We start from the raw sequence: 22,309 nt of genomic DNA, 5'->3' as shown, positions 1-22,309 counted from the left end.
GAACCATCTCTCGGCTTCCTTTCCCGAGGCCAGTGGCAGGATAATGTAACCGGTCAGGAGACTGCAGTTTGCTTTGGCACGAGGATACCTGTCTCGGGGGTTGGCCTTACATTTAGCAGGACAAGGTTGGAGACCGGATCCTTGGGTACAATGCGACATGGAGCTGACGTGTATCAGAGCCATTACAGAGCACACAGAGGAGTGCAGTCGGGGCTCTTTAAAACTTCAAGTGATTGCTGTACCCTTGCAATATCCGGTGGAGCCCACTAGTACTTCTAAGTGCTTGCATGCCTATGTACAACTAGTTTTCACGCACTTTCAAGTGCGTTGCCATATCGAGTTTACTTACAAACATTTGTGTAGCTATATCTGATTTCCAAACATTTGTCCAACTATATCTAGAATAGCATTCATGACACCTAAACCCCATTAATGGCAAACATAACACGTTAGCTCCACGTATACAGAGGTCTCCGGTCTAAGAATTCACGTGAACACATCAAATGCACACCCTCTACCTTACAAGTTTTCGGTTGTTGGGGAGCGAGGTATTATCACACACACACACATATTTCTTGTGGTCCATTTTTTTACTGTCAGGTGAGGGAGTCAGGTCTCAGTTCCCGACAGGTAAGTTAATTGGCGTTCGCTACTACACACAGGTATCATCTACTTGCCACCCCTCGGATTCGTACACCAATGCATTAATCACTCGGTTATCCGTCATTTCTTCTCCCATCGTAGGCTGAAACTTTTATTATTATTAATTATGAATTAGACTGGGTACACATTTACTCCGAAGCATATCAATAAAACATAACAGACATCAATCTTTTAAATATTATTAAACGCTCTTCTCAGCAAACGTGACAATAACAACGGAACAAGATTTTTAAATTAAATTCCTGACAATACTTAATCTTTAAAAAGCTCTTAACATTGACCAAAAACGAAAAACAAAAAAGTTGAAGATGCAGCACAGCACATTTTCATCACACCAGATCATGCAGACAGAAATACAGAGCACTGCTTACATTGACCCACGAACACCGCTGTTTAACCTTTGGCCTTCCGCCGCTAGTAATGGTTGTGCTCCTGGCAGAGAGCAGTCCGCTCATTGGCTGATCCACAGCAGCACAGTGCAGCCAACAGAAGCACCATTTCTACACACACTGGAAAAAGCCAGCCAAAAGGAAACGAAGCGTGAAAAGATGGCGCCAACAACTAAATCTCAAAACAAAAACGAGCAAACCGGATGTTTTCACGAAACAAGACACATGCTGGCGAGGTCACTGATGACACATCAGAACACTGAACAAGACACATGCTGGAAAGGTCACTGATGACACAAGTGAACAGGGAAACAAAACATGGAAACAAGACACCACTGGTGAGGTCACTGTTGACAGCAGTGAAATAAAGCTCTTTGAGAGACCCACATATGTTTACATAAACGACATTAAACCATTTTTTAAAATGATGAGCAACGTGGAATAAACAAATAAATTACAAAACAAACAATGCTATGCAAACATCTCAAAACTTACCGTTCCCCACCCCAGTTTCCAGTTCAGTCAGCACGACAAATAAAGTACTTTCACATTTATACTTTGACACACAGCATGCTTAAAAAAAAGAAAGAAGAAGAAGCATGGTTTCACATTTTAAGGTACTGGTGGTAAAAAATTGAAAGGATTCCGATGATCGACTCAGAAGGCATAAATATTTACACGAAGTCATCCTGCAGAGATTCTTGCCTCCTGACAGTGGACAAGACTGGACAAGACTGGACAGGACGAGGGATAAGCAAATATCTTTGTCTCCCACTTCAAGCTGCTGAAAAGAATGCAAACCCTTACGACCACATACAGACTTTAATACGGAACAACTAGTTTATGAAGTCTGCAATCTACTTTTTGTTACGAATACGAAGATAAAAGAGGAACAAATCACACTAAGATTAACATCTACAGCATTGCCAGCTCAAAAGAAAAAAAGAAAAAAAGAAGAAAGGACAAAGATGCGAGATCGGCTGTCAACGAGAAGGACTATGCCTTGCTGCCTTGTGTATACCACTCGCCAGTCAAGAACAAATCATTTCGAATGCATGAGAATATCTGTCGATGCAGCAAATTGTCAAGAACCGCAACTTCCGCGAGGTCGTCGGTGTCGCCAGTGTCGCTCGAGATAGCACTTCCGCTAGCCGACACTGGACGAAGCGATAAGGTTTGTGCGGGCGAGGGAGGGAGGCTGGCCTGCGGACCCGGGGGATCTACTATCACTGCAGTGGCGGCAGCCGCATGACACGTGCCATCGATTCGGGTGCCGCCATCTGTACATTGTGTCATGACCGGACTGGTCCCTGGCTGGATGTGTGGCTGGGCTGCGGCTGTTATCAGCAGACCGCCCCCACACTATCACTTCCGGATCACTTCATGTCGGTAACCAAGGACTGAACATCGATGTTCACATGCCCGCAACCGTTTGTTCATCGACTGCCGGCGATAGACCGGGTCACGTGACTTTTGCCTGACCGAAAGGTCGCCGTGAATGATGACGACACAGCACAGTTGCCATAGTAACACCCACATCAGTCTGGTTTTCCTTGAAGATCATTTTATGCTCGCGAGACCTGCGAAACACTAACAGGAAAAATAGAGATAAACATTCACAGACTTTGCCCGGGTGAAAAGACCGTTTGATGATTCCCCGCACCCACCTGTCAGATTAAATACACTACCTTGCCGTCGTGATGGGGGAAAAATAGAGATGATAGTATGTACATGCACTAGGTGCAACTGTAAACATGTTTTGTGCCTTGTTTGCCAGTCTGTACTCTTGCATGAGCTCTGTGGAACATGGAAGTAACTCCGTTTGCCTATTGCAGCTGCTCTGTCCACAAACCTTATCTCCCCTGTCAGGAGACCTGTCTAAATTAACGACGATCGACATAGTGTCAGGTGAAGTGCTCAATCCAGGAATATTCCCGGCCACGTCACCGCTAGTCTAATATCGGACAAGTTTGAAGATTTTAGGTTCTCTCTACTTGTCTTTTGTTTATTTGTTTCACTGTTCGATTAAAAAAAAAAAAACAAAAAACCAAGAAAACTTCAAAAAAAGATATTCTGAACGATACAGATGGTTCACTGGCGCAGAAGTTTAGAGTTCATTTCCTAATGTCTTTCTGGGCCTGGCATCTGGTTTCAGAATTAGTGGTGCAAACCTTTTGTCATTGTCGTAAACCGTCAGCAACCATTCTATACGATAGTTTGATTATTGCTTGTCGACACCTTCACCACTTTGTGGAGAACAGAAAAAAAAAGTGTGGAGGAGGTGCAGCTCGGTCACCGTGACATCAACATGACTCGGCCATCGCAGCGACCTGGGGCCAGACGCATGACACATTGTTAGGCGCTAGCAGTCGGATAAGTGTTAATACTAGCATGATGGGAGCTTGCTGGGTGGAAACGCCAAGTAGTCAGCTCAGCTGCTTGAAAACTAATGAAGTTTTTAGTTGATACTTGGCGGATGCCCTCCTCTTTGCGCCTAGCGATGCTGTATGCACTTGGGCCCTGGTCGTTGTGGTGCTAAGGGAAGTCTTTGCAATAAATCACGACCCTTTCTTTCTCTCGCTGTGGAAGAAATACGATCACTGTGCTAAGCCCGGCAACTGATCATTGTCATACAAACATATGTCAATGCGACACTTTTGCTGTCACAACCACAGACCCGACAATGTCAGGGACGAACACAAGGTTGAGAACCAGTCACCAAAATAAGATTACCTCACCCATAAGGTGGTCTTCAAGGGAGAAATCGCAACCAAAGCATCAGCAGAATAAGATTTAGGACTTCTGTAAGCCTTATTTAATATAAAATTATAGAAGAAAAAATTTATGCTACATTAAATTAGCTGAATCAGCAAGTACACACGGACGCATATGCATCATTCATTCCCCTTTCTCTCACACCCACTGTCAGAAAGAACATAAGATATAAAATGTAAACCAATATTTGCCGTACCAGCAGTTTGACAGAGACGGTTCCTCGACTCTCCTGAAGACCTTTCAACACGACAGTCGGTGCCAGACGCCCAACCTCATCAGCATCACCAAGCAAAGGAAGAACCTCGGGGCTCTCGCAAGAGGCCTTGCTGTCGGTCTGTGCGACACGTAGCCAGCACTGACCTAGTGTGAAGACAGGCTAGTCTTTTTTTCTGTTGCTCATCTTATGTAACTGCGCCCCGCCATTCAAAGATGTGTGGCAGCAGGAGCTGGAGCCGAACCGCCGGCCTGTAGTACAGTATCGATCTCGCGAGGCACGCGCCACCATTCTCTGGCGTCCGATATCTGGCGCGTGCGAAGTGTGTCTGCTTATCCACCCCTCCGACTATTGTCTCTCCCTCTCCCTCCATTGGTCTGGCAGAGAGGAGAAGGGGAGGCAAGAAGCCCCCAGGGTTTGTCTGTCCGTCGAATGATGGCGAGCTGTGCGCTTATCGTTCTTCTCTCTCTCTAGTCTTGTGAATTCTCATGCAATTTGTTTGTTTGTCAACTCAGTGTTGTGGCTTTACATTTAAGGTTCAGGAATGGTGCTCTAGCTCAAAGAAACCAGCCTAAATAACAGACTCTGAGGTACTGTCCAAGACCTAGAACTGTGGATGTCATATGTACCACCGGATGGCTATGAGCAAGGCCAACCATTTATCGAACCCGGCAGAAGATACAGCCAACCTCCATTCAGTCATAGGCTCGAACTTCCACTTTGATGATCTCCTTCCTCTCTCTCTCTCACAGAAAGAATAAGCAAGCCAGCAGACACCTAATTTTCTGTCTTGGTTAGTATCAGATTTTCTCAATGGTGATACTTCAACTTTCTGCACTGTTGTTTGGCATGTAAATCATCCGGAGATCATCAAAGATGAGCATCAATGGAATAAAAGTCTTCGAGTGGCAGACCTTTTCATTATGTTTTGGCTGGTAATTGGCGAATGCTAACTTTAGTCACGATTTGCTCAGCATTTTGGTTTTGTGTACCCTGATAGTTCTTTGACAAAAGTCTTTCAAAATGACTTTTCCAATTTTTTTTTAAATGATGGAAACTGCCACAAAATGAATGTCTTATAATTATCTGAATTTTAAAAAAAGCCCAGCAGCTTATGTTATACATCTATTTGGCCACATCCAAATCCCTAGTTCTCCTCCCCATCCCACCCCCCAAAAAATATATATATATTTACTGTTGCTTTCTAGTGTTATATGCAGACTATTTTTGCTCATGATATACGTCAATGGCACATGAAAAGCTGCATCAAAACCCTTTCTCTGATGGCCAAAGACACTTGGATGAAAGGAACAATGCATCATGGGGGTGAGCCAAACGCCGCGGAACATGAGCCTCAGGGCGCCAGGACACGGAGTGGATGGTGGGTGGTGTAGGCTGCTATAACATAATTTATCAGCAAAATAACAGCCTGTAACAGCGCCTGCCAGCCAGAGTATGATTTATTGAAATAATCTATGTTTGCTGCACAAATAGCGAACCTTGAAATGAATATAAACATGACCAGGGCTCGAAAACACACAGAGGCGAAGTGCGATCGCCGAAGTCTTTTTTTAAAAAAAGGTTCAACAATCGGGAGAGAGTGGTGCAGGATTTAACTAACAAATTGAACCAGAGTTTGAAGTGATAGTTCCTAGCTCCCTCATTATTAATGTCACATGCTTGTTTTTGACAAAATGCACTGAGTGTAGCCGGAATACTGCTTTTCCCAGTGCAGGCGAATAAATCTCTTCCGTTTCGGAGGGACACGTCTGCTAACATCATTATCAACAGAATGAGGTCACCTGAGGTCAGGGATGTTAACGGATACAGTTAACCTATGGTCACCACTCTCCCACTGGCCACAGCGATATTTGTAGAATTGTATTAGCGAAGGGAAAGGGGTTCATGCTTGGAATTAGTTTCTGATACTAATGTCAACCAGGCTGTTAGACAAATAAGTCTAGTAGAAAGTGTCAACGTTTTCACTAAGACTGCATTCCACGAGACTGGCGAGTCTCTTCACACAATGTTTCATCACCTCCAGAGAAACCTGGCAAATAAGTACAGTGATTAATATATAAATATGTAACCGAGATTTCTTTTCCCTTATTTTATCCTGTTTCGGACCTATCGAAAAGCGATCTCTTCTGGAAATCGCAGAACGAAGACCCTCTTGTTCTGGTCTTGGTCCACACCACCAGCTGCTTCCTTCTAGTCTTCCGCTGAAAGACTTACATAAACGAACACGGAAGTGACTTCCTCCTGCTCACTCACACAGAAGTGTGTATGTATGTCAAGCTGCTTGTGTATACATGCGTACATAAACCTGCACTCTCTAATGAAAGTGATGTGCAAGGTGTGGATGATGCTGGAGTGGCCGGCCTAGGTGTTTCTGGCAACAGGTGCGTGTAACAAGGAGAAGTTCAAGCGGTGGAAAATTACGAAAGCTTTTCACAAGCCAGCCCCATAATTGTACTTGACGGCTACACTAACACAACTTTATAACTTGCTCATAAAACTAACCTTTGATGAAAGGCATTACGAAAGAAGAACTCACAAAGAAGGGGAGGTGTCGTAGTACAGCGGTAAGTAAAAAGCCTTGCCTCGCACCATAAAAGTAAGGGGCGCGAGGTCTTGGGTTAAAATCATGCCTCGGGGCACACAAAGTTCAGCCTGGGTGTGACACTGCTTAAAGGGGTACTGCTACAACCATTTCGTCCCCGGCTAACACCCTTTCTCGTTATTATGGGAAATCACGAAGGGATAAACGATGAAACCAACTCACCTACCTACCTTACCCTACTGGGAAGAACACTGGCCGGCGATGAGGACATCGGGAGCTGATATAAAGCCGCAAGCAAGTGAACAATATTTCGGGGCTGGGAACCTAAAAGGGTTGTAAATAAACAAGTCTAATCACTGTCCACACCTCGTTTGATTACATTTCCTGCCATCACTCTCAGGGAACAATATCGGTTCTTGCCGAGCAGGATTGCTAAGTTACACGTTCAGATACAAGGGTGTGCGCCAAGAAAGAAAAAAACCTTCTTAACAGCTGAAAGGTAAGAAGGGATGAGTGGTTTCTGGCCACGTGCCAACCCATAAAAATTCATAACAATACACAAGTGCACGAGTGCCATGGAGAAGGGAAACGTCAAACACAACAGCGGATTGTAGATGAGTCGCCATGTTACATCCCATAGTAGCTCTCTCTCTCTCGCACGCGCTCACGCTTCTCTCTTTCTCTCATTTAAGCACATTTCTGAAACATTACAGCAATCTCTAGGAATGCCACATGGCCCAGTTTGCGGTAATTACCCATATAAAAAAAAAAAAGTTCGCTCAACGTGGCAGGTCTGTTCTAGGTGCTACTTCAATTAAGTCAGGTATCCTGGATCCACCCCACCGTCAATATACCCGCCATTTTAGCTCGCAGGTATGCACGCATGCATTGTTATTATGCTTCTTTTCTGATTTAAAGGGAATAAGCAGCCCTGTTGTTCTGAAAGAACCGTTGAAGGCAAAACTGAAGTGGTGGGAATAGGTATCATTGGCCGGCATACCTCAAAAGAAAGAAATACATAGCTGTGTTGCTGCAAAATTGTACTTGCCGACAATCACCTATTTAAGATAGCATCGAGAATTTTGTCCCTTTTTAAAAAATGCAGCTGTGTCACAAATCTGAACAGTTCTGATTGGTGAGCAGATATCATCCGAAAAATCAATAATCGAATAATACCTGCACACATTTACCTACACACTCGCACTCTGTATAATAACAGGCTATTTCACACTTGACTGGCTCGAGCATTTAACAGAAACAATCGTAAGTTCCACTGCCAATATGAGGGGGACGGGGAGAGAATTAGTGTTTTACGCCGAGCCAGCAACAAAGGCTATATCACAAGGCATCCAGAAATGTAAACAAATGCCACATGAAGAGAAAGAACAGTTTGTCCGAGACAAAATTTGAACCCAGGACAGTCGAGCTTCACTGTATTGGTGACGACTGTGACAAATGCTAGCGATCCACCAGGTCACGTCTGCAACGCCGATGATGGCTTTGTGCGGTTTGACAGAGTTCGATACCTGTACTGAGACATGCCAAATCATCAGAAAAAATATTTAGCATCCCACTAGTCCTTTAATGGCACCAAAACTCGGCAACCACTTAATGAACGAATCCGATATCCGTCAGCTAGCACGATCGTTTCTCATTCAACGGTAATATATGGGTTTATGGATATGTTTGTGCTAGCTATGTTTTTTTAATGTGACATCCAAGAGACTTTAATTCAGGCAAAACCATATATGCTAGGAAACAGTCTTTGAGTGGTGGCAAACTTTTTTTGAAAGTCATATTATAGCACTAGTGATTATAAAAAATATATCCAGTCGACAAAAAAGTCTCGACTGCACAGGCCTGCTTAAACTCAGCAGAGGCAGTTTGAACAGACAAATAAATTATATTATAAATTATACATAATGCCAGGAAGTCAATGACGACCCTGGCCCTGTGCATTCAGATATTGTCGTCTTGAAGATCGGCACCGAGTCCATTGGCCTTCATTGCTGGCAGTACCATAGGCTGTGAAATGTTATCTCTGTATGCCACGCCTGTCACGATTGCCTTGCACAAGGTACAGTATAAGAAGTTTGTAGTTCCCATCCCACACCATGATGGATCCACTACCATAGCATCATGCTTTCCCTGTCGTCTCCAGACGCAGGATTCGGCCATCGTGTAAGGACCTGGAAAAGCGAAAGTCACCAGTGAAGAGGACTGCAGCCCACTGTTGGGCCGTCCATGCCAGGTGGCGTCGTGTCCATGCAAGACGAGCAGCGCGTAGTGTCGGGTGTTAGGACAGGGCGGACAGCAGGTCGACTTGATCGCAATTTGTTCTCCCTGAGCCGATTGTAAACAGTCTGGTCACTGACAGATACGTTAGCGGCTGCTTGCAGCTATCCCCTGAGTATGTTGGTAGTGGCTGTTTTCTGTCTTAGCGCTGACAGAACAATGATCCTGTCCTGCTGTCTGGTAGTTGACCGAGGGCGTCCGGGAAGTCTTTGCTCTGCAACAGTTCCCTTTGCACTCAAGCGGTCTCGAAGAGTGAGCAACTACCAATTGGCAGGCCAATATCTTGAATGCCTACCCCCTCCTGCAACCATGCAATGAACTTCCCAGGGTCGACAGTACTTAATAGTTGTCTCAGAGGTACACAGAAACCGGAAATAACCCTCCCAGGGTTAAAATTACTTAGTTGTGTTGACAATAGACAGCAGTTGCATGTGCACTGCATATTTTCTACTGCTCAATTCTGCTAACATATGGACATATTGCAATGGAACTCATATTTTTGTGGGTTCAGTGACCTTTTTGGCTTGACTGCTGTACTGAGCACTCACAAGACCAAACTGGATTGTCATCAGATTCACGTTGATTGTTCGCATACACAATGCACTTAAGAAATATTAAGAAAAAATTCCTCATTGTTGGTACAACACGATTATAAAAATGTTGAAAATAGAAGATGGCCTTTCGATTGTTTTTAGTAGTATAGTTCATAAGCTATACTCAGGCCACAATACGGTGGCGCCCCGAGATCGGATTTCCGCAAGTGCGCATTTCGCTGCACAGCTGACTGTCCTTTGCTCTTCCTTTTGGGAACGCGACACCCCGATCTGCACGAACGACCAGGACCCTCGTCAAGCATGTGTGCTAAATAAGTAGTGAGATCAGGTATGTGAGACTATGTTTATCAAAATAGCACTAGGATGACCCTGGCAGCCAATCTGCCACTACTCTGTCACACACTGATGAGTCAAATGGGTTAATGATTTCAATTCTAGGTCGTATATTACAAAATCTTAAGGGACAGAGAGAGAGAAGAAAAAGAAAACCAAAAAGAAACACACCGATGTGCTTGGTGAGCACCAGAACAGATATGTCACGGCACGCCACATTAAGTGAATTATATAACAATGAGTGACTTGTTAACAGGATCCGTTCACAGTCCACTGGCTGTGTTTATTCAAGGTCCACAGCAAGAAATGTTTATGACGCTCACCTGCAAGACTTCCAATCTTACCTCGTTTTGGTCCTGTTCTCCCACAAAGGCTTAACATAAGGCCCTTCTCCTGTGCTCGGTCACGAGCCGGCCACTTCAAAGGCTGCTAGACAAACGAAGCTCGGCGACTCCTCTCATGCCCCAGACACTGCCGGCCAGCAGCGGTTGCCAAGTCCACATGCCTGGCTCTTCAATCCAGTCCACAAAATTCGCTCTGCATTCCTACTGGGCCCGCAGCTACGGACCGGTGGTATCTGACTGCCTAGAGGTTGTTGAACATCTAATCCATACCGTCCTAAATCGTGGGTGGGAGTGGAGATCACCCTAAAGCGGAGACTATGAACAAAACGAGTGAATTTTGTCTGATTTTCAAGTGATGTCCAAGGTTTTAGTCTGTTAGAAAACCTAAAAATACTTTTCAATTTTTGTCCATTACTTCAGAGGCAGCTTTATTCCCTCTCTATACCTACGGGCCCTGAATCGTGAACATGCTAGTCTGCGAACAAGGCCATAACGTGTAACAGACTCAGCAAAAATTCATTCTCTGTCATTTATGATAACAGCATTCCCACCGAGCGTAAATCACGAGAGAGAAATCGAAATCAGCAAAGCAAATTCGCCAAGGAGGTATGGCGCCAGACGTCGCTAGTGGCGACGACGATTTCAAAACAAACGAGTTTACTCGGGGTCATACAAAACCTCAAACTTCGTCATCACCCGTTATTAAATATTAACGACACATAAAATTAGATGCAAACAAACGACACTGATAATTGAAGCAATCAGAGATGAAAATCACCATTACATCACAGGACATTTATGCAGCACGCTCGAAAAAAAATGTCAACTGGGAAGGAAAGCAGGAATTTGAGACGATGAATGTTTTAAATTCCCTCTTTCAAATGAACAAACAATGTTAAAGCGAGAGATCTGAAGAGAAAGCCTTTGACGACTGATGATAATACCAATGGAAGAGCATCGTGAGATGTCAAGAGGAACATAGTGAACTGCCGGCACCCACATCGAACTCTGACCAAGGGTCACGGAAGCGAATATGTGCTCCAGAGGTCAGCGAGGACGTTTGTAATATGTGAAGGGGTCAGAGGTGCAAGTCGGTAAACAGCTTGCGCGCCGACAAACACTTGGGAAATAAACCCTGCCAGCATTTGCCAAATCGGGCAAAGTATGAAGACCGGAGGCATTAGCACACGGTAGCCTTCCTCTGGTGGACGCTATGGCCAAACAAACCAAATCAGGACTTTCCCACCATAGATACTATCCTCCATGAACTGGACTTCCTACAAAACAATGTCGAAATCCTGGCAACCTCCTCAACATCCTGTACTGCTAGAGTCCTTAACGAGTAGGCGGCCAGGTGAAGATGGTCTAGTTGCCTTTGAACAGTCAATTTCTGTTTAAAAGCAAAAAAGAACATTTTCTATCCTTTTCTATCTTACCTGACGTAAATACAAAAAGCAAACTTAACGACATTGTGTTGAGATGGGAGCACATGACATTTTCTGTTGGTTTCACCTTGAACATGATTGTAAAAAGCAAGCGACAGCGTGGGATATAATGGATTGTAGTACTTTCCATTGACTACACTGCTTTCAAATAGAAAACGAAATTGGAGGCACTGGAGGCGAACGCTCTCTAGCCTCAGGCAGGCAAGCACAAAAGGTTCAAGTCTTACTCAGTATATTATGCGTATCACCATTAATATTTCACTACCCGAAAACAAGACTGGGAGCAGGAGTAATGCCGGTTTCGCCTTTTGTGCAAAGCAACGCCAGTCTGGGTTGAAAACCACACCCTTGCTTGCTTTCGAATCATTTATTATTTCTTTCAGCTTCATTCCTGCTCATCCTGACGCCCCATAAAACAGTTTCAGTAAATGTCGGAACACAGAAGAGTATGGACGGGTGGGGGACGAGAGAAAGAGGTAAGGTAAAGTTCATCCCCTACCCTTGACATGTCGCTAAGTTGGGTGTGTAGGTGGGTGAGGTGTTAGAAACCTCACTTTCCTCAGGACCAGCGTTACATGAGGGCGGTGCCCATCTCTTCTCCCTCACTGTCTTACGTGCCCAACCCTAGAGAGTCAGGTACTTATTCCCACCAGCTCGGTCGATTCGGGGAAGTTTACTGCGCTAAGCGGGAATAGAACCAGTGCGCTCTCGGTTCTGACGCCAGCGCTCCAACCACTCGGCTATGACATTCTCAGAGAGAGAGGAGAGATGGAGTTGACATAGAATTTTGAATAAAAACCTCCTTGCTATTAGTGTTTGTGTACTTTGTGCTTACAGTTTCTGAGCCATATAAATGCAACGTGCATGTGTAAAACGAGACACGTGACGAACCTGCGAACATCCGCTAATGAGATGAACGACGGTAGCTCAGAACCGACTTCACTCTTGTTGACTTTACACTTAGCATTAAAATCTGTCAATATCTTTCTCCTTCCTAGACCTTCAGTTTCGTTTCGTTTCTCTTTTAATTGTAGGCTCGTGTGGGAAAGAAAGTTCCTCGATAACCAACAATTCTGCAAGGATTTGTTCCAACAGATGCAACTTCCTTATTTCATCTACTCAGAGTTTGAAAGCCCGTATGACAGGTCAGGTCATTTCTACTTTAGGGCTGTGGGAACAAAGTATTCACCACTCAGGTCAAGAAACAAGTCCTGCTATCCCCTCTCACTGATTCCAATCTCATTTCCTTGTATGGCCAACACTGACGTCAGAGTGATCTACTTGCAGCAGGAAGAACCCCGGATCGATGCTAACTGGGGCCCCAGGAAAAAAATGGCATGGCCTGTCAGGGAAATGTCTGTACATAAAATGTAGCATTCATACAGGCGGCGCACACTAATGTACACTGAAATATACTAAAGGTTGAATAAATAAAAATGGGCTAAAGTAAAATGTCAGGCAACCCTATTTCAAGATGTAAAGTAGGTAAGAGATGGGGCAGAAAAAATGTACTGGAGCGTACAAGCGAGCGCATTGAGAGAGAGAGAGAAAATACAATATTATTCTTGTTTCATGCTCATGCAAACAGCACACCCATTTTCTCAGCAGGTTGAATTTCAAATAAGAGTGTTTTGTGCCTAACCCTTTCCAATGCGACTTAATTTTGACGAGGTGGATACAGCCTACGACTTGTTCGTTCACAGTCTTGGCACATTGCAACGACACACTGGCAGATTAGAGTACATATTTTTTGCCTTTTTGCTGTTTAATATTTGATGGGCTATCCACCAGCATTTACCCTTTTTTCGCACAACTTTTAATCTAATCAGGAGAAAATAATTTTTTGTAGTATGCATATTAATAGAATTTCTCAGAGTATTATGTGACATATCAGATAAGCCTGACATGATTGACATTCAATCATTTTCCTGCAAAGTGCAGTCATGAATGCTAAGACAGTTAACTATTCTTAATGATTCTGCAAAAATATTCCTCTATTTTTGAATTCAAAATGAAAGTATACACTAGAACTCTTTTGAAGTACTTTGCACTAAACATGTAAATTAACAATGGCATTTATTAATTTTTTTCTTAAAATAAAAATTTTACCATCCGCCTCCTCCTCATTCTTGCTCCTCCCCTCCTTTCACATACTCACACACAAAAGGACCACAGGAAAGGAATGATGCAAATGCTTAAGCAGAAAAGAACTATTGACACTCCCAATAGAAAAAAATTTAATTTTTACAGTTCGCCCAAAAATACCAAAAAAATACCCCTTCATGTGATGGCTGAACAAAAAAATCCTAATGTATATAAAATGTAGGAAAAAAGATAAAGGGATCTGCTAACTCAGAATATGAAAAATTTCTTTTCCTCAGCATCAACATTTGTAAAGGTTTTATCATTTATGAAGAACAAAGTGTTTTTTCTAATAATTTATTTGCGAGAGTAGGAAACTTGCTATTTACTCATTTTTAGTAAATGATCACGAAACGGTTAAAATGGTCTCCAAAATTTCTTTGATATTTATGGTTGAATGAGCAGATATGAGAAAAATACAGAATATGATAGAACATTCATATGTGAATTAAAATTACTGTATACCTTTACACACTGATCCTTGAATTTGGACATATATGTGTAAACAACAACAGATAAATCAAACAAAAAGCATCCATTATCCCATATACAGAAAAAGTATGGCTCGTGTGCTAGCATTTGGACAAACATACTCACACACACACACCTCTTACTTTACAGATGAATTCTATATGTAAGAAGCATTTAACTATCCGATGAAAGCCTGTTTTCTTAGACTACATATGTGTATCTAAATTTTAGAGAACAAAGACACAGTATAAACACTGAAGAAGCTATGATTTGAGAGAATGAATCACAGACTGAATAAATCAAATACTGTATAAGTCTTTCTTATTTTGTTGGGTATTTGCTTTGCTTAATATTACATTTCCTGTCATAGCTCTCCATCCCCAAAAATTATCACCTTATTCTTATGTCAAGGGTTAGTTTCAATGCTTGTACATTTTAAAACAATTCATTATCAGTACATTTAGTACATTAACATATTTAATTATGAATTCTGTTTCCCCAGCATAAGCCAATAGGTTTCTTGCTTCTCCATCTTCTAGTACTTTCCACTGGTCAGTAACAAGACCAAGGAAAATATAAGATCTCTAGGACTGTCATCATTTTAGCCAGCACACCAAATTAAATGCTCATCTTTGAATTCTGTGCTATGCTATTGAAGATGATGATGCAGACGATGATCAACTCTGATTTGTGATTACAATGCTGCATGAATATATTATAGTATGTGTAGTGTCAGTTGTACCTGTACCTGGTGTTGAGGTCAATCACTGTCTCTTGGATTACAAAACCAAAATACTAAAATCATGAATAGTTCAAGACTAAACTGATGTACCACTAACCATAAATTACCCAGTTATGCTTATAATTTTACAATGAAATCTCAAGCCACGACACACACTGCAAAACAAGCGTTCGACAGCTGATTTTAAACATCCACCAGTGGGAAGTGTGCCCGATATAAACATTAGCTGCTGCTATAGTAAACACAAGCACAATAAGGTATTATTGAAGTAGAAATGAAGAAATCTGTACAAAATAGTTTAAGTTCCACTCATAATGACTCACCGATGGCTTTATCCAGACTTCAATTTGCCGCAAACGCCGGCGGATAACAGGAACAAGTCTGAATGGGAACTGCCCGCAAAAAAAAGGAGAAAAAAAATTGTTTAGACATCACGCCACGCGAGACGCAGGGGAGGCCACCAACACATAACACTTAATGTTTTCAGTCTCAGTCTTAAAATGAAACAGAAGGCAGCCTTTATTGAGAAAAAATAATTTTCTTAAAGTGATAGCTGGACAAGACAGCATTTGCGATAATTCTGACAGCTCATACGTACAGCAGATACAATGAAAAAGTTAAGTTGATTTGAAGACAAAGGGAGTGTAGCAGGTAACTCACATGTCCAACATAGTACAGTTGTCTCCCTTATAATCAGTATTTTACAGTTGCAGAACTTAATTACCCAAAATCGATATAATATAGGTGTTTGTTTACAACTCATCAGAATGCCCACTCCTTCTTGTGACGCTTGCTACAGCACAGCAAATACAGCATTTTTGTCTTAAAACTCTTTTCACTCAGAAAATGTACAACGAGGCTTTGTGAGTAAACGATTGCAGCAGTGCGATGTTTACAAGTTGTGTTTACGTCGAGGATTATCTGATTATGTTATTTCTGCAACTGGTGCCGATATTCAACCATTCAGCCTAGGTCTTCGTGACTTTTTTCTTTTCGAATCGTATAGTATTGGGTAGGTTTTTTTTGGTTGTTTTTTGCAATTATTATTTTCTGTCAGCTACATATTAACTATACGGTGTCCATCTCCATCTTCAGATTTGGTTGTGGCTGATTTCTTTAGGAATGTAATATATGGATTTGATGCGTTATTGAATGAGAAAGATTTAGAATTTCTGAACTAAACATCTATTTCAAAGGTTTTATGTATACTCAAAGTATCGTTATGTAAGCTTCACTCTACCTAACTGAGCGCGCGCTGACACGCGCGCTTATTAAAAACAGGATATTTGTGGAAAATAGAGGCTGACCTACATGCACAGCCTGTCAAAGTGAAATATTTAGTCTGGCAAGAGCTGGACCTCGCGCAGCGCTCTGATGGGACTTCCGTTGAGTGACCACTTGATGACCACGAGATACCGTCTGTCAATGGCTGTTTTCCGGTGCCTTGTTCTTGTGTGTTGTGTCACCAAAGTCGAGACAGGCTGACTGTACGTACAGTACCAGTCCACGGCTGCTTTTGAATAAGTGCTGCAGTTAATACTGATGTGAAAGTTTGCCTCAGTATTTGGATCACTGCTGCCGGGAAAGAAATACTTTAATTTGTAGCTGAGTAATTGTGGCAGTTGACTACTGTGATCAAATACAGTAAATATGAGTCTTCAAGTGAGAAGCTGCAGTAAATATCATTTTGAGGACTGGCATGAGCTTTTTGGGATCAGTTCAGTCCTGCCATCATACAAATGTTGCAGTATGAACCGCCTCGTCTGGTGAAAGCGGCAGGCTGTGGCTGTAATAAGGCTTAAATGCTTTCATTACTCGATAAGGACTCGGGGAAGTGATTATGCGGCTTGTTGAAACAAGAGATCGAGTACTGACGGTTTTGACTGTAACACGATGCCGGCATCTCTCTCATGCACACCACCACCTCCATGGAAAGGAATGTTTGAAACGAAAACTAGGGACGGCGTTGTTAAAAAGAAAACTTACTTCTGACACAATACTGTTAGAGGACCACACACACGCCATCAACACTCTGCTTCCAGGGATCCTGATCGTGGTGGGGAACAGTTTCGTGAAGTACAGTGCATTAGTACAGCGCAATGCAACGGTTTGCGATCTTCCGGAAGAAGGAAACTGAAGAAGAAAAGGCCTTTCAGCAAACGGAAGTGACGAGCACGTCGCAATGGGAGTAATGAATGAGGATTGTTACGATGTGACAGGCGTCCAACATGCAGTCCGACGCAAACAGTTCGAACTTCGATCTGTGATTCCTGCTAATGCAGTTGTGAAGAATCTCACCTCCCATGGCATCCTACAGGTTCAAACGTCATTACTGGGAATTCGGTTTGCTGCTTCTGGGCCTGGTCATGGGATGCTGGCTTCGAAAACTTGTATTTTCGGTGTCAAATGACCAGTGCAAAGGTCAGACCAAACTTCCATCGCGTTTGCTGGTGGACGATTCTGCTTCCAGTCGCAAAAATATTCCCCTGTCGAACGATCTATTGATGATCGGTGTGATGACCAATCGCCAAAACCTTGCCACGCGAGCAGCTAGCATTTTTGCCACGTGGGGGCAGTCGGTGCCGGGAAAAATTGTCTTCTACATCGGAGAAAGTGACGACAGTCTCATCAGCGATTCTGAAAACAAACGAGACGATGCTTGGACTTCTTCTGCCAAGGAGCTGAATGTAGTCATCCAGGAAACGGCGGAACGAAAGTGGCGCGACCGGAAGTACGGACATAAGCTTCCGGTTGTACAACTTCCTGGCATCCGCGATTCTGTTTATCCGCCGAGGTCCAAGAGTTTCGCTATGCTACGTCACATGCACTTTCATTACGGCGCGCGCTACAAATGGTTTATGCGAGCAGACGATGATGTCTTTGTCAGAACCGATCTTCTGGAGACCTTCCTTCTCGCCCTCGACAACAAGCGGCTGTTGTACATGGGCCAGCCTGGCATCGGCAAGGCGTCGGAGAGGGGCAAGTTGGGCCTGAAGAAAGGTGCACCTTACTGCATGGGTGGGCCTGGGGTGTTTCTGTCGTCTTACACCCTCAGGCGCCTCGTGCCTTACCTGTCGGATTGCGAGCAGCAGGTAGTGACGTCACATGAGGACTCGGAGCTCGGGCGGTGCGTGCAGAGGTTTCTTAATCTACCGTGCACCAGGAATCTGCAGGTAAGGGTTTTATTATAAGCCGAATTATATATATATATTGCCTCTTAACTTGTTGGACGTAGGGGTTCCTGGTGTCATACGAGGTGGTGACCGTGCTTCGTACCCGCTTTGTGTTCTGTGTACGAGATCCGGAGCAGCCTCCTTCTTCTCGAGAAGACACGGACATGCACGATAGACATAAACATCTCCAAAAGAGTATGAACGGTCAGGCATGAGCTGAGAAGATACAATCAAAAGATATTTTAAGTCTTTTAGACACACCCCAAGTCTACTTGTTTACTTATTTACTTACCTATTTGATTACACTAGTTATCAACAGTTCCAAGAGGATTTTTGCGTTATTGGATTCGGAATGAATTAGTTCCTGCAACATTTCAATCGTATTCGCTAACAAAAACAACCAAGCAGAGGTTCAAGCAACCAAAGTAAAGGTTACACCCTAACCTCTGACAGGTAGTTGAGGGTGAGAGGTGGAGGTAGAGACCTCGCTCGCTTTAAAGACAAACTTTAATGGAGTGCGGTGTTCATCTCCTTTTCTTCTCTGGCTGACCTTTCCGAACTCTCTGCAAAATCAGGTACCTATTCCTGACACCTGGGTCAAATGAGGGAAGAGGAGTAAGCAGACTCTTGACCACTCATTCCTACATGAATCTTATAATGATTATTATGATTATGTAGTGTTGCTGTTTGATTTATATTGACTTATCTATATTTACTAGAAGACGGTGGGAGTTTTGGATATTAATATCGGATTGCTATAGGGGTTTAATTCTTGTTGGATTTGCTGAACAGCTGAACATCGTGAACTGAGCGTAGGGGTACCTTATACTAATCATGTATCACTGCCGTGACCTGCATCTGACACTTGCACAAACATGTTTAATTGAAAAAAAAATCAATACGGCATGCCACCTACGTTTGAACTATTCTCGTATCCAGAATTGACATCTATCTGATGTCTGATAGGCTTCAGAAGAATGACAATACTTGAGTCCGACATTTTTCTCCATCGAGAGACAACGTTGACGCCTTTTCTCTATTGCTGGTAAATACTTCACAAGGCGACGCCCACAGGCCACTTCTCTAATGTTTCCTGTACTCTTACATTTACTTGTTATTAAAATATTTTAATGCGTCTCACACACACACACACACATTTGGTTTGCTCTCAGACCTAGAGTTTTACAACAGACCTACTTAAGTTGCATAAAATGGTGAAAACATCTCCACATCTAATAAATTTTTTTTTCTCGTTTTCTTTTCTGAAAAACAGTTAGAACCTTTATTAAAATTATTATTTTACTCGCATGCACCAATCTTCCTATTATATCTATATATATGTACACACACATATACTAACGAATATGCTCAGGTTCTTCGTTACTCTTTCGTTTGCAGATGCAGATGCTCTTCTACCAGAACTATGTCGGCATGAACAGTTCATTCGCCGGTCCTCTTCGTCCTCCAGTCTTTTCCGCCCTGACCTTACACCCGGTGAAGGATGTACAGCAGATGTTTCGCCTTCAACTCATCTTTGACATGCTCAAACTCGAAAAACTTCAACTGAAGCAACAACGCCTCCTGACAGCCATGACTGCCTTCAGCCTTTGCCAGACGATGTTAGTAAAGAAAAGATACCTTCAGTCTATGACATGCAGACAAAGAGACGATCTGGCGAAAGGAAATTAAAGGAGTACAGTGGGAACAGTGAACAGGATAATACAAAAACACATGTGTATGGGTATAACATCATGAATGAAGGTGATGCTCCTTTGTCTGGGGCCCCGAACATTGTGGAGTATAGGCAAGGGGTGCTTGAGGAAGTGAACAAGCCTTTGGTTTCAAAAGACACCAAAGAGACTGAATTGAATTTAAATCCATCTGGACATATTTTACAGACCAGGTCTGTAGCAGTGGGAGGAGGGACTAGAGACAGCGAGAAACAGGACCGCCATGAGGATATTAGCATGGATTCTCTAGGTCACGTGAGCTATCCTATGCGCAAGCTCCTGACCAATAAGTTCCAGAACATTCCAGATGAAAGTTCCATTGTGTTTAATAACTCTGTGGTGAAACTGTTAATAGGAATGAATGGTTGGAGTCCACGTCTTATCTCAGATGATGACTCGGTCTGGGATGTCCACGCTGTAGATAACAATGTTTATTTCACAACTCCTCAGCTACATCCGGCTCGCAAACTGGCCTTGTTCCGCGCTCAGAGGCACTTCCGGGAGTACAGCCGATCTGGATTGGTGGAAAGAGAAAAATTGGACAAAATCGTGGCGATGTGTCAGAAAATATCTGTGAGTCAAGGCATGCAGCATATATTGACCATCTACACCAAGAGAGGCTACCGAAATTTTGTCTTGACAGACATGTACGACAAGTTGCAGTGGCGAGAACTGGCAGAACCATTTGCATCGCCTTCTTCTTCTGATTCTTCAGACGACGCTGAGAGTGACAGAAGGGACAAATCAGAGCATCAGACATTGTTGGACAAACCCAGAGACTTGCAGACTGCGAACTTGACAAACATTGACCGTGACAATGCAGGATCTAAGACCATCGACGGACAAAAAGAAATATTTCGCGAACTTTCTGGAGCTCCACAACAGGGCGGCGCGTCCCCAGTTTACAAACCCCTGTGGATTCTTCTGCCCCTCAGCGGGCGATACGAAACCTACAAACGGTTTCTCGGCAACCTGTCGTCTGCCGCCCAGCATTATACGGGTAGTCTTCACCTCAAAGTCGCCCTCTTTCCTGATTCATCAAAGGACCACCTCCTGTCGGCAGCCTTGACACGCCAGGGTCTCTTTACCCTACCAACCTTCAGATCACAATGGTTGAGATGAACGGAACTTTCTCACGCGCGCACGCGCTACAGACTTTGGCCGCGGGACTGGAGGAGTCGTCGCAGCTGGTGCTGATGGACGTCGACCTGGTCCTGACGCACCACTTCCTCAAGCGCGCCGCCGCCAACGCGGGGCCAGGCCGCGCCTACTTCCCCGTGTACCTGGCGCAGTACCACCCGGACACCGTGTGCTACCGGGTGTCGCCGTGCACCCGACATCTGTTCGACTTCTCGCGAGATGCTGGCACGTGGCGCCACTTCTCGTACGGCGTGGCCGTTCTGATGGCCGGCGACCTGCGGCGGGTGGGTGGTCTGGACACGAGCATCAGAGGCTGGGGCAAGGAGGACGTTGACCTGTACACCAAGTAAGTTCCGCGCCTTGCTTTACACACAGTGAACCACTCACCTTCATTGCACTCTACTACCTTCTGAGTTGCAGCTTAGAAAATGTTTCCCATAAATTCTTTTTTAAATGTCTGTTTAGATGTGTGTCGCGTGGCCTTGACATCTTTCGAGCGCTGGATCCTGGGCTGCTGCACGTGCACCACCAAAGGTCATGTGACCCTGCCCTCGCTGCTGACCAGCTGAGCATGTGCAAGTCTTCTCTAGCTGCACTCTACGGATCCGTGCACAGGTTGTCACAGATGGTGATGGACATCGAAGCCAAGTTAAACAGGACCGTGGACAGCTAGCTGTCGCTCTCACGACTCAACTGGTCAAAGAAGTGAAACCATACCGACATCAACCTATTTATGACAAATTGTTTTTATTTTTAGCATTGTGAATGGATTCTTATTGATATTCCTTGGGTTAGGTTTTTTTGTTTTGTTTGCTCCTTCCCTTCAGTCCAGTGGCAAGGACAGGAAGCAGTCCATGTAAAGGAAAGAAATCAGGGAGAGACAGAAAATGAGACAGGAGTAGATGTATAACTAAAAATGGGAAAAGAAGTGACATGTTAAAAAAAAGCAGAGACAGAGAGAGCGAACAGGAGAAAAAAGAAAAAGATATATCAAACTGTAAAAGTGTCAGTGAGGTAGAGACTTGCCATAGGTTGATAGACAAGAGATGCAAACTTTTGTGAAGGTAATGTGTCCAGGTTGACCATTTTGATGCGAGTGTTGATGTATGGATGCTTTGTGGTTTGCAGAGGATGTAAAATATCAAAAGATAAATGTCAAAGTATTTTTTAAAGCAGTGCAAATGTACGTGTGAATGCAAGTAAGTGGGCAAGTTGGTCTTCTTTAGAACAATTCTGTTCAGCCAAAGGCAATTGTATTTTGATGAAGGACTTTATATGAAACCATGTGTCAAAAATTGTCACATTTGGGTGTATGTATGTGTGTGTGTGTCCACGA

The 22,309-nt window shown here is 43.6% G+C and overlaps 3 protein-coding genes across 7 annotated transcripts in view; 2 read left to right on the top strand and 1 right to left on the bottom strand.

The window, feature by feature from the left end:
* LOC112558266 (tripartite motif-containing protein 2-like) overlaps positions 1 to 17,048 on the bottom strand; it is a 54,741-nt gene extending 37,693 nt beyond the window's left edge. Inside the window, exons 1-3 of one of the 5 annotated variants that reach the window (XM_025228621.1) lie at positions 16,917 to 17,048; positions 15,254 to 15,322; positions 1,035 to 1,172 (exon numbers count right to left, since the gene is read on the bottom strand). The gene's annotated coding sequence lies outside the window, so the exon portion shown is untranslated. Of the gene's footprint in view, positions 1 to 1,034; positions 1,173 to 4,023; positions 4,133 to 10,130; positions 10,265 to 15,253; positions 15,323 to 16,916 lie in introns of those variants that run through there. The other 4 variants (XM_025228625.1, XM_025228623.1, XM_025228624.1 and 1 more) reach the window with 4 other exon arrangements.
* A 150-nt stretch (positions 17,049 to 17,198) lies between these two features.
* On the top strand, positions 17,199 to 22,268 carry LOC112558270 (chondroitin sulfate synthase 1-like). Its single transcript, XM_025228636.1, has 3 exons — positions 17,199 to 18,103; positions 19,502 to 21,319; positions 21,439 to 22,268. The coding sequence occupies exons 1-2, from the start codon at positions 17,234 to 17,236 to the stop codon at positions 19,790 to 19,792; spliced, it is 1,161 nt and encodes a 386-aa protein (XP_025084421.1). The 5' UTR covers positions 17,199 to 17,233; the 3' UTR covers positions 19,793 to 21,319; positions 21,439 to 22,268.
* Positions 20,952 to 21,646, top strand: LOC112557702 (chondroitin sulfate synthase 1-like). Its single transcript, XM_025227700.1, has 2 exons — positions 20,952 to 21,319; positions 21,439 to 21,646. Exons 1-2 carry the CDS (start codon positions 20,952 to 20,954, stop codon positions 21,644 to 21,646), a joined length of 576 nt encoding a protein of 191 aa, XP_025083485.1.
* Positions 22,269 to 22,309: the final 41 nt, after the last annotated feature.

This window comes from Pomacea canaliculata, linkage group LG2, assembly GCF_003073045.1.
Source record: "Pomacea canaliculata isolate SZHN2017 linkage group LG2, ASM307304v1, whole genome shotgun sequence".
Classification (NCBI taxonomy): Eukaryota; Metazoa; Mollusca; class Gastropoda; order Architaenioglossa; family Ampullariidae; genus Pomacea; species Pomacea canaliculata.
This window is presented reverse-complemented; position numbering and strand designations above follow the sequence as displayed.